Source organism: Gallinula chloropus (genome assembly GCF_964237585.1).
Source record: "Gallinula chloropus genome assembly, chromosome: 5".
Classification (NCBI taxonomy): Eukaryota; Metazoa; Chordata; class Aves; order Gruiformes; family Rallidae; genus Gallinula; species Gallinula chloropus.
Genome location: NC_140090.1, coordinates 49,155,349 through 49,167,935, shown reverse-complemented (window position 1 = coordinate 49,167,935; position 12,587 = coordinate 49,155,349). Strand labels below are relative to the sequence as shown.

The window sequence follows — 12,587 nt, the reverse complement described above, 5'->3', positions numbered from 1 at the left end:
TGTTGAAGCTGGACAGCACCAAAGAACAATCTTTTGACCTGGGGCATTCCTAATGGGATCCCACTTTGGCCTATGACTGGAAGATAACACAGACCTCAAAGTGTGAAAGTAATGATAAAGAGGGACCAGTGGATATTCTTGGTGTGAGGCAGTAAGGCACGTTTTATTGGGACCAGCATACATTGGGGTACAACAGGCACTTACCAAGAGTCCTGCAAACAGATTTACTGGCACTTTGCCTTAGAGAGAAAAGAAACTGGTTATCTATCAGGGATTTCTGCAGGCTTCCTGCCAGGTTTGCTTAATTTCCACTTCCACTCTTGAATAAAATTGGGACTGAAATCAGAGGAACCCCGTAAGAAGACTGTATGGACCACAGAAATACAACGGGCTACCAAAAGGAAGGAGGCTGGATTGCCACCGCTCTGAAAGCCACCACTGCTAATCTGCTTCTGACTTTCGTAACCCTAGTTCAGAAAGGGAGGAAAAAAATAAGAGGATGATGTGAACTTAAGCCTACACCTTGGTGGGAACCAGAAATTAAAAGAACCGATTGGATGCTTCAATCTAGCACCCAAAGTTATAATAAAACTCTATGATTAAATCTAGACAAATTTAAAAAAAAGAGAGAAGAAAAAGAAAAAATCCGTAGTTCTAATTTTAAAAATAATTACCCTGCAATAACAAAGGCTGCAGTTGAATGGATTTTCTTGAGCAGCTGCTTTGCTGAAAGACATATTCAAAGCAGAATTAATTTCAGGGGTTCCTATAGTCCTTATTATACGAGGTCAGACTGATCACAGTGATCTCTTCCAACCTATAAACTCTGAACACATGCAGAGCTGTAGCATACTGTAATTCATCTGTACTGCATTAAGAGCTCAGGAGTACGAGCCCTTTTCCACAGCAGTCCACTGAGATGGCTCACAGCCATTTGGTTTTTAGGCTGTAGAGCAACATGCTGTTTGTACCATCACAGAAAAGACTGGTCTAGTTTTCCCTGAGATAAAAAGCAAACATGAGGGTGAAGCACGTGCCAAAAAACCCCAAGAGTGTCTGCTTCTGAAGATAGTGTGATTCACATTTTTGTTGTTTTAAATCATACACAGAACACTCAAACACAAAAACAGTTTCTAACATGATGATTCTACAGCCATATCGATACCTTGGCACCTCATGGGCTGAGATACTCTGTCTCAGAACCTATTTGCTGCTGCTGCTGACTCAGAAAAATCACATAAAGAGATTACCTTCTTTTCCTTACTCATGTAACTACTGGCTTCTCCTCTTATGCAGGCAGGGGGCAGAGTTGCTGCTGGCCCCAAAGCAGTAGTGTGCCAGCGATGTCCCATTGGAGATCTGCTAAGGTGCAAAAAGCCCAAGGACCTAACAAGATGCTCTGCTGCAGCGAGCAGAGCCAGTCTGTTCACAGGCAATGTGCTGTGAGTATCATCAGTCAATTAAAAGCCACCTCGTGTTTTATGTGATGCTGGAATTTTACTGCTAATTTGGAAGCTGATTGAAAAGGCGAAATGTCATCAAATGCTGAATACAAGCGGCCTGTGCACTGCTGCTCCTCATCTCCTATAGTGTCTTTAGGGATGGGCCCATGAGGGTCTGCCTGCTCAGCCCACCAGGACTCATCTCCTGCACAGAGACACACTCCTGAAGCATTGCCCCACATCAGTGCTGCTGGAGAAGAGCTCTGTGGAGAAGGACCTGGGGGTCCTGGTTGATGACAGGTTGGCCATGAGCCAGCAGTGTGCCCTGGTGGCAAAGAGAGCCAATGGGATCCTGGGGTGCATCAGGAGGAGTGTGTCCAGCAGGTCGAAGGAGGTGATCCTCCCCCTCTACTTTGCCCTGGTCAGGCCCCACCTGGAGTATTGTGTCCAGTTCTGGGCTCCCTGGTATAAAAAGGACAGGGATGTCCTGGAGAGAGTCCAAAGAAGGGCTACAAATATGATTAAGGGCCTGGAGCATCTCCCCTGTGAGGAGAGGCTGAATAAGTTGTGGCTGTTCAGTCTCAAGAAGAGAAGACTAAGGGGGGATCTAATTAATGTCTGTAAGTATCTTAAGCATGGAATGCAGGGGGAATTAGCCAGCCCCTTTCCAGTGGTCTGTGGAGACAGGACAAGGGGCAATGGCTGCAAGTTGGAGCACAGGAAGTTCCACACCAACACAGGGAGGAACTTTTTCACAGTGAGGGTGACAGAGCCCTGGGACAGGCTGCCCAGGGAGGTGGTGGAGTCTCCTTCTCTGGAGATATTCAACACCCGTCTGGACGCCTATCTGTGCAATATGTGCTAAGGAGCCTGCTCTGGCAGGGGGGTTGGACCCGATGATCTCTCAAGGTACCCTTCCAACCCCTACAATTCTGTGATTCTGTGATTTAGACCAGGTGCATACCACTGCTCCACTTTCCCTTTCTTCTCCCCTCCTTTGGTTTCCATCAAAAAGAGAACAAGACAAGCATCAAATGGGAACTGCAGAAAGCCCAAAGGTCAATGACTGGCCTTGCTTGGAGATCAGAGAGATATTTGGGTACCTAAAAAGTAAATTCCTTCAGGAGAATATAAACTGGAAGCTCCTCCAAATGTATTGCATCTCAATTGCATGTACCGGGGCCATCCAGCTCACTGGAATGGACTGACCTAGTAAAGTTGGGAACCCCCAACCCATACGTATGCAGGGAAGTGCAGGGGCACACACCAACTGCTTCAGCTTCTGTGCTCATGTTCAACCCCTTGCTAACAGAGCCAGATCAACAGGCTTCAAAATAGTCCATACAAACACAGGAAGAGTAACAAATAGTGTACTTACTTAAAAAGTTCATTCCTCATTATAGCTCTGTTTGTTTGCGGGTCAATTGCGTAGACCATGAGGTCAGACTTGGTGTAATCCTCTTCAGAGTAGCCATCCCCAAACCTCCGTGCACCGATGGATTCCACCACGACTGTTGCACCGGGAATCTGATCTTGGACATAGCGTTCCAAAATCCTAAAGATGAGATGGAGCCAGAAAGCTGCAGTGATTTATTTGCACTGATTGAAACTTACAACAGCCCAAACAAGATACTAACAGGCAAAAACCACAGGCTTAGACAGATGGTAACCTTCAGAACACTTGTAAAAAATCTCTACCTAAATGTAACCTCTTAAATGCCGCACTCTTGGGAAAAGCTCAGCAGTGTTAGGAGAGGTCATCAGAAACTGTGTCCTTAAGTTTAGCTCTTCGTATTTATGACACCAGTTGAGTTTTAAATGGCTCATGGGAAACACCTTCTATATTTCACAAAAACCCCTGTCATCCTTTTATTAAGCTATACGATTTCAGAACCCTTCAATTCCAGCCTTACACAGGGTGCACACAATAAATTTTCACCAGCAGAAACAACTCTTTCTACAACTTTTGGTGGGATAATTCACTGTCCCTCCAATATAGCCCAACAATGCAGGTGCCGGAACATGGGCTACTCCCAAAGGCACGTGGAAGTTTTACAACTATAAGAAAGCTGGAATATCAAGCTGACACCTTTACCACAGGAAAAAATAAAATGAATCACCAAAGTTCTACAAGCAGAAGAAAGATAGGTAGGTAGAATTCAGTGGCATATAATCCTGAGGTCAGAAGGGTGTAACAACAAACCAAACCAAATCTGACCTTATTCCAAAGAAAGAATTCATTACAAGCTGCCGGAGCACAGAAGGGCACTCTCTGCTGACAGGTATATGACACGCAAGATTGTCAATTCATGAGATGAATGCAATTCTGGGAGAGTAAAATTTAGTAGAGATGATGACATTAACTGCTCATTTTATTCTTATCATATGACCCAATTTGCTTTAACTTTGTTACGAATATCTCTTCCTTTTTTTTCTCTTGACAACCAAACATCCACAGACATCTCAGCATGCACGTTTGGAAGTCTTTGTTCTCAATTAAAAATCTTATCTTTTTCTAGAGTTCTCCATGCAGAGCTGTTGATGGGAGAAATCCTAACACGATGTCATTAATGCAGTGTTCAGAAAGACGAAGGGAGAAAGGCTGTCCCTCCCTCCAAACAAACACACAACACTCCTGTCTATGAAATGTTTTCCACGTGCCTGCAGAAGCACCAAACCAATGGGGAAGGACCTCATGGAGCACCTGAGAAGTTTCTGCAAACACACCTGTACCTCAGACACAGAGAGCTTATGGGATGTTAGAAGTATCTCTCACCACTGCTCTAACAAACTGCTTTAGAAAGCACAAGACCATAGTAAAGATTAAAAAAAAAAATATATATTTTTTTCCTTCCTTCTTGTCTCATCCACTGCTCTAGTGGCCCATGAAATTCGGTGAGTTCTGGTGGCAGAGTGCTGCTCTGCACATGCAGGTAGAAAAGGTTCGGTCATGGGATGGCTGTCACATTCGGCATGCAAGAGGGAGGACTGGCTCTGCTATGAGACCGCAGCTGGGCTGGCAGCTCACACGGTGGGGACCCCAAATCCTGTGAGAGCGGATGGAGCCAGAAGAACAGAAAGCTGTTCAGACACTGCTGTGGGAAGAGCTTTAACCATGGTGGCTGGGGAAGGACAGAATACATCTCAGAGAAAACAGAAAGAGCGTCTTTGCACATGGACTTGCTATTGGTGTGATGAGGTTTCTGAACTGGGACTGGGAAGGGTTTAGTTAAAGCCTGCAGGGAGTTTTAGAAACAAAGGCGTACAGGCAAATATCCTTAATACTGGGTACAGGGGCAGAGAAGAACAGAGGAGCAAACAAGAGAAGGTGGGACCCTATGCACTCCATCAGAGCTCTGGGTTATGGGAAAATACAAGCTCTTCTGGGCTAATTTATGTGGTAGGAGTATCAAATCAAAAAGCAATAGCTGAGTTAGGAGGTGGAAGCAAGGCAATGAGAGGGAGCATGCTGCCTGATCTATCAAGGGTGCGGAGGAAGACAAAGCACAGAAAATTACATCAATGACTTGAAGTCGCTTGTTTTAAACAAAATCTTTTGAAGTTGCTGAGGTTACATTTTGTTGCTGATTTGTTTTTTTTTTTCCTGACACCATATTTCTAAAATCATGCTGTCAAAGCAGTATTGCCATCTCATAATTCTTCCAAGACCACTGATTCACATTTATCCTTTAAGTTCCTCTGCCCTCCACATGAAAGTTCAGCATGCCCTTAAAAGTAGAAGCTTTTCTTTAAGGTTTTGAAAAATCAGAGCCCACCAGGCCCAGGTCCTAGCCTAGAAGTGGATATATACTCTTAGTGCAGAGCTATTTTTGTAGGGAAAATAAAAATATAGATTGTCTGGCACGTTGTTGGCTGACTGGTGTTCTCTAAAGAAGGACTCCTGTTGTTTGCAGATACAGTAAACTCTACTCATCTCTGCTTCTGGCACGTGCTTAACTGGCAGCCAGGGTGATAACCTGGCACAGAAGCCTCCCCAACAATAATCCTCCCAGGGAAAACTTGACAGAACAAATCTGGGATATGCAGATTGCTACAGAAAATCTTCCAAACATTCTGTGAACAGGACTGAAAGAAATCAAGCCGGTCTTTAGTACAGCATTTTGCACAAGGATTCAGACCAACCATGTACAGAGAAGATTTATTTCCCTAATTATTACAGAATCATCTTCTGTAGCTGTAGGGGAGATGCTTTTGGTTCCTTGCACAGAACTGTTATTCCACCCAAGGCAGAAGCTCCCCATAAGGCTGGAGGGTCATGCTGTATGGTCACTCTTAGCAGAATTGGTAACGACGTTCCCTTTCCTCAGAAATGACTCCTGGCGTGACTTCATTGGAATTCACTACCTTTGAGAACATCTTCGTCTAAAATGTGATTAAAACTGAGGAAGGAATAGCATCCTGCTTTCCGACTATAAGAAATGGGTACAGCGCAGCCATTGGCTTTAATCGACATTGCAAGAAACACCACAAAATGCACTGGAATGACAGCAGTATTTCAACTGAAACACACAAATTGCATGTTTAGGTTGAAATATGTGGTAAAAATGCACTGTGGACTGAAAAGCAGCAATTAAAGAATGCACTTAAAAATAGGGCAACTCCCCGCAGAGTTAGTTTAAAAGTCATTCAGCCAAACTTGCAATGCTGAAAACACTGTTGGGCCTTAAAACTCTACTGAAAGCGGCCACCCGCTACTCTCGAGAATCCTCCTTTTTAAAATGCAGACTTTAAGTAACAACAACGTTTGCAGTTCTGTTGTATCTACCAGAAAAAAATTACTTAAAAATTAGTCTGTCGCTTGTTAATGCAACGAGGGTAATTAGCACCCTCCAGAGAATGGCACGGTGAGAGGCAGAACAAACTTCACTAGCTCTGCAGATGTCACACGATGCACAGAAACACCTCCCGGTGCATCTTCATTACTGTCGCTTTCCCCGTCCCCATCAGGGGCACCAGTGAAGAGAAGTGAAGGACAAGAGGATTTTTACTGTCAGCAAGGGCATAATGTGGCCCTAAATATCCTGAAAAACTCAGGGATAATTTTTTTCATCTTCACCTGTAGAAGGAATTCAGCTTCTCAGAGCATTCCTGACACCCCAAAACCCGTGATAAGGCCCTGTGTTGCTGAGGCACACTCAGTGCTACACCCACGAGCTCACATGCACACGCGTTACAGCAGGGCTGAGTTTGCATGGGACTAAGTCAAGATGTACACACCCTGGCACGGCAGCATCATGCTGCTTTCTGCCCACAGCTGCATGAATGCGGCATGCCAGACACGTGCCCCAGCTCCTGCTACTAGGAAAGGTGCAAAAGGTCATTTGGAAGCTTCTTTGGAATCTAATTCAACAGTCCATGCGAATTAGTTGATTTCCCCTCAAAATGTGAGACATGGACTCAACGGCATCAAGCCCAGCAGCAATGGCAACCCGACTAGGCCAACTGTCATCCTGTACAACCTGGTAAGTCTGCAGCAAGGCTTAATGACCCTCCGTTAGCCCCAGCAGAGAAGATGCATGATGAGACAGCCCGAAAGAGCACGGCAGCGTTCCAGTAGTCTTATATCCTTGAGCTGAATTGCTAAGCTGCACACAAATCCTCTGATTGAGCACACAAACAGAAGAAACAATTCCATTTGCAGAACGTTTTAGATCCTCACTGGTACCAGAGTTTAGTTACTGCACCATTTCCTTAGCAGAAAACTATGGAGGAAAAAAAGCATTTCAGCTCTCTGCTCATCTGTCAGCACTTCTGGAGCACATACAGATCTTTTAAAGAATGAAAAAAAAAAACCCAAACCAACAAAACAAAAGAATCCAGACTCTGAAATAACTCGTCCCACAGACTTAGAGCTACAAGTGCCAAAGACTAGATATCTGGTATAACCTCTGGCTCCTCCAATGGAAACCCTAGCTCCCCAGATTTGCTTTCTAACAGTCATGAATTCTAGGTATTTTAGAACGTATGCAAATCCGGTGACAAGGCAGAGACGAGAGCATGCAGCTCCACCAGCACACATCAATACATACTTACAAGTGTTTCACATAACCTGGGGACACTCACTCAATTTTGCTCAACTTCAACCAAATTCTGGCTGTGTTGAGGTTTTGCAAGGTTAATAACTGACAGCTAAGCTGCTGGATGTTCAGCAGGTAAGGACCAATTCCAGCCCCTCCTGAGCAGCTGGCAATAGCTTTGGTGGGGGAGAAGCACTTGGGCCCACACCCCTGCTCCCAGGTGCCTTCTTAAAACACACACAAAGAATAGGGGAGTTTATACTCCTTCTGTGGCCTCTGGGGAGGTGCCAGCTCCCTTAGAGCTGTCAACACAAGTCAAGAAACCCTGACCAGCCTGCTTTATGCTGCGATGTGGAGTTAAAAAGCCAGAATTGAGGTTTACTGCCAGCCTGAGACTATTCATCTTTGCTAAATAACCTTTTGACAAAGATTATGACTACTTTGGTATCCAGCACAAGGCCCGTTCCTAGCAGGAACTCCAAGACAATTTACTCTGTTTACAATAACATTAAAATATTCTGAAAGTAATCCAGAGACAACGTCTTTATCCGTACTTACCCTAATCCTATAAAAGCATACTGGGTTGCAGGCTGTAAAGAAAATTTGCTTTCTTACATATTGCTGAAGTTTCTTTTCTTCTTTTTTCTGTTCATCCTGTATAATCCTGTCTTGAAAAAAAAACTACGCACACTCCAACTTTTTATTTCAACATCATTTTTCCCAGTCACAGAAGGAACATTACGCTACGCTCACCTGAAGAGTAATACACAAAGACATCTTGACTTTGACCCAGAAGACATATCTTCAGATCTCAGCACAAAAGGGGTTTTACTGCCATAGTAAGCAGTTTCAGAATAAAGCAGAACCTTACAGCTTTATCTGGGAAGCCACGTGCTGCATTACAGTGCTTCAGAGAAAATACATTAATGAACAACGTTCAGGACTGTTGGGAGGAGCAGGCAGGAGATTGCTCCAGTGCTTCCCAGCAGTGGAAGTAGCAAGTGGGAAAGCTGGAGTTGAAGCAGCTTGGGTCTCTATCACCTAACTTAATGAAGGTGCCCTAAGGTCATTAACTAGAGTGGAGGACAGGCTAAGAAATGAGTTAACACCGTACAAAGCAAGAGCTGCATGACACGTGTGATCCAAGCAGACCAAATGCACGGTGGATATGAAATACGATGCAGCCCGTTGCGGGGAAAGATCTCTCTCACCTCATCATAAACATATTTGCTAATTTTGCAGTTTTGTTTAGAATGAAACAGTAGAGTCTAAAGAAGTGAAAAGGGGGGGGGAAGGTGGATGGGAAGCGTACCAAAGGGCCAGGAGAAAAATGAACCCATGTAACAGCATCAGAGAGCACTGCCACAAACAAGGCAGCTACTGAACTACCTGCCAGTAGTGAATGGTTAGGAATGGGGGGAAAGTTAAGTGCTACCTGTGCAGGGTGCTTAATGGGAAGGTCCCTTCCACCACCCAATGGGCAAGAAGTCCAGTCACCTGTAATTAGGGTTGCTTCAGTAATTACATGGCAAAAATCATAAAGCAAGGTACAGATTGGTACTTCTACTGTGGGAAAACTAACCAGTCCGAGTGATCTATTGAGTGCAATAAATCCAGCAGAAGAGACACTCCTCTGCTACCAACTCATGTGCTGAGAAGAAATGATGCTGCTGCACTAAGGTTGAGTATTTTAAGAGTCAGAGGCACAGCCCTTCCAACCACACACCTAAAAGGCCGCCTGTCAGAGGGGCAGCTGCATCTGTCTCTACTATTGGTACTGAGAACATTGTAATCCCTTGGATGCCTTGAAATGACCCATTTCAGTACAGAGAAATGCATGTTGATCAATCCACTGCATTTCAGAGGCACCCGCTCATCTTCCCAGTTACCGCACTTCCCTACATCCTAACAAAACAGGAAACAGGGACAAAGTGATAAAATGCAGCAATACACACAAGCTCCAGGTAAAGCCCTCCTGCCAGCTGTGCCTCCAAACACCACTGACTGGCTCCTGCACCCTCAATTAAAAGACACTGTCTGCTACGTTGTCACCAGTAAAACACAGTGGAAAGTAAATACTCCATGCTCTGAAACATTCCCCTACAGAGAGGGCTGGGCATTCCAGCTCCCATATATAAAATATATTCTCTCATATACTACGATTAGACACAAAATTCTCTATGATGAACAACGTACATGCAGTGTATATTACGATACATAATTCATAGTAGTATATATTTATAATTTAGAGCTGTAGATATCAAGTCGTTTCTCTTAAGAGGACTGCAGTTTCCATACAGCAATGCAGAGCAGACACTCCTGTGAGAAACGACAGCAGTCAACTTTATATATGCAAACTATTAAGTCAGCAGACTGAGCGTTCGTCCTCTGAGGTGCTCATTCGATACATCTGCAAGGATCAGCACTCTGTCTTATACTCCGATTTTCTTGTAAAAATCCGACCTGGTTGCTCCCAAGTTGCGTGAGAGGTTTGAATGTGTATTTTCTTTAGCTGGTGAACTACTCGATTTTTGTTAAGCATGAAAGTGTAAGAAGGACTGCAGCCTCCAACAGCCCAGCATGCACTTGAAGGGAAGTTGCCTGGAATTACCAGCCAGTTTGTCTTGAACAGTCAGGAATAACCTCTATTAAGATACAATAATTATTAACTAATAACACAATTATCTATTCTCATATCTATGCCCATTTATTTGCAGTGCGTGATGTTGTCATCAGACCCTCTTTCCCAAAGGAAGATTCCCACAGCACCACTACAAGATCTTCCAGAAAAGAAACTCCATTCTTTCCAGGCTCACTTTTCACTACAGGGAGGAGAGATGAACATGGGACACCTCATCTGAGTTCTGCAACTGAGAAGACAATCCTCCTATCACTCTCCTGAGCAGTCCCAGTGCAGCTAAATGTGTTTTGTTTCCCTACTGGATCAGCTCAGAAAACCCACACAACACAAATAATGTTGAAAATGATGTCCAAAGGTTTTGGCTGGCTCTAGTTCAGGAAAAAACAGGTTCCTCGAGCAACATTATCTGAATTTTGTTGGGCTCTTCAGGACTGTCCATGGCATAATTCATTGAAGCACTCATTGTGAACCACAACATTATTCCATTTCAAAGAAAATGATTTGCCATTGACAGAAATGTGTACAGAAGAATTTAATCCACAGGACATTTTAATTACCCATGGGATGGGAGAAACACAGGTGTTTATTGGTAATGGGGTGTATCTGTTTTTAGCTAGAAGTTTGCCTGGCACTCACATAAGAACTGCAGAATCAACTGCTCTGAGCATGAAATTTGGATACTTTATTCTAGTGGAAACACTGCTCCTTGCCCACAAACACTGCCATAACCAAAGAACACACTGTCGTCTGCCTTCAAGTTTTCTGCAGGAGAGGAACATATATTGAATTTTCCACTAAGCCTCACTCCGTGTTCTCTGTCATCTTCTGCAGCAGACAAATGGACCTGAGCAGACATAATTAAAGTGGGTGAAAGAAATGGCAAATCTGACATTGATGTGCAGTCTGGAGGACAGGAAAAGCTTGGTGATGAACTCAAAATGGTTGGAGGAAAGTCGAGGAGCTCACTGAATGACAGCAAAGGATCGTGACACTATCAGAAACGTCAGCATAAGACAAACACAAACCCATTGTAGCCCTCCAAAAGCCCACGCTCCTGAGCCAAAGAGATAGCAATGTATTAAATCTTGTTGTCTATGGCATGCTTCCCTTGTTTGGACCATTAACCAACACGCATTTCAGGGACCTGCTGAGCAAGCCTCTCTAACAGGGAAGAGCTGAATTATATCTTTCTTAATACATTGCAGCCACTCTCCAGTGAAAATCACAGGTGGCTGGGGAGAAGCTGTTACAATTTGTTCTCCAAAGTTGTTTAAATCACTATTTTATTGTGAAAAATCACTGTAATTTCAAAAAATGACCCAACTACCTACTTCCCCTTCCCCAAGTACTGCAATCAGTGGTTAAATGTTGTATTTTCTGAGATTAATATTTATTATCACTGCAGTGCCAAAAAGAGGGTGGGGGGGAGGGGAGAGCTGAATAACTTCTGTAGCAACTAATTTAGTTAATGATACAGTTCTTTTTATCTGTTAATGAATTATAAAGAGCATTCTAATTTCATAAATTAGGGCATTATTTGAAATGGCCCAGAAACCGCTTTGGACAAAAAACCCTGCAGCCAGGGAAGGTCTCCAAGTTATTTGGTTACCCTTTGCCTGTGGTGGTAACTTCCATACAGAGCAAGAAAAACACCAATTCCTATTATTCTGGTTTTGCGTCCTGCATGAATTATTAAAGCTTTTATGAAAAGAGGGAGATAGCACTCTTAAATGACAGCAGGAACACCCACGAAAATCTGAAGCTGGCAATGAAATAAACACATTTCTACCTGAAACAAAGAAGCACGTATATATGCAACATTTTTTTTCTGAGACTTCCATCTGCGAATATTTTCAATAAAGGACGCAACAATTTTAACCCAAGCCAATGTCCTTGAAAGCCTATCGTTACTAGTTAAAATCTCACTTGGTGGCCTCACCGTGTTTATTAAAGGCTTCCCAAGCTAATTTCAAGTATATAAATCTGGCCATCTTCATTTTTATACTAATTTGAAAGCTTCTTTCACTATGAAATATTTACACACCCATCAGAGACTTCGATGCATGAGGGCATTCCAGAAAAGCATGGAACAAATCTTAAGAGACTCCAACCTGGCAGAAGAGAGTTTTTTTAGAGCACAGAGACTGAGGAATGTGGCTCTGGGCTGTGTTCCAAGACTGGGGATATGCCAGCTATTCCTCTGGGCCCCAGAGGAGATGATGGAGAGGATGGGTACGGTACAATTTATTGTTGAGGCATTGACACTGCTGAGACCTGCTGGGAGCTGAAATAAACTGCTCCAGAGTTTGCCAAGGAGATTTCTTCTGGTGGAAGGGCAAGGTGCTATCTGCTTGAGCCATGCCACCTGTCACAGTGTTCCTGTTCTCAGTCCCACAACACATGTGTCAGGGAGCTTTTCAAACCAGCACAGCAGGAGACATTGGTACTTTGCTGGTGGCTCCTTCA

At 43.8% G+C, this 12,587-nt stretch overlaps 1 protein-coding gene across 5 annotated transcripts in view; it reads right to left on the bottom strand.

Moving 5' to 3' along the window:
• PCDH15 (protocadherin related 15) overlaps positions 1-12,587 on the bottom strand; it is a gene marked incomplete at both ends in the record, with an annotated part of 350,568 nt that overhangs the window by 27,134 nt on the left and 310,847 nt on the right. For all 5 annotated transcript variants that reach the window (XM_084265723.1, XM_084265721.1, XM_084265724.1 and 2 more), the window contains one exon: positions 2,821-2,997. In XM_084265723.1, the coding sequence (XP_084121849.1) occupies positions 2,821-2,997 (177 nt within the window). The remainder of the gene's footprint in view (positions 1-2,820; positions 2,998-12,587) is intronic.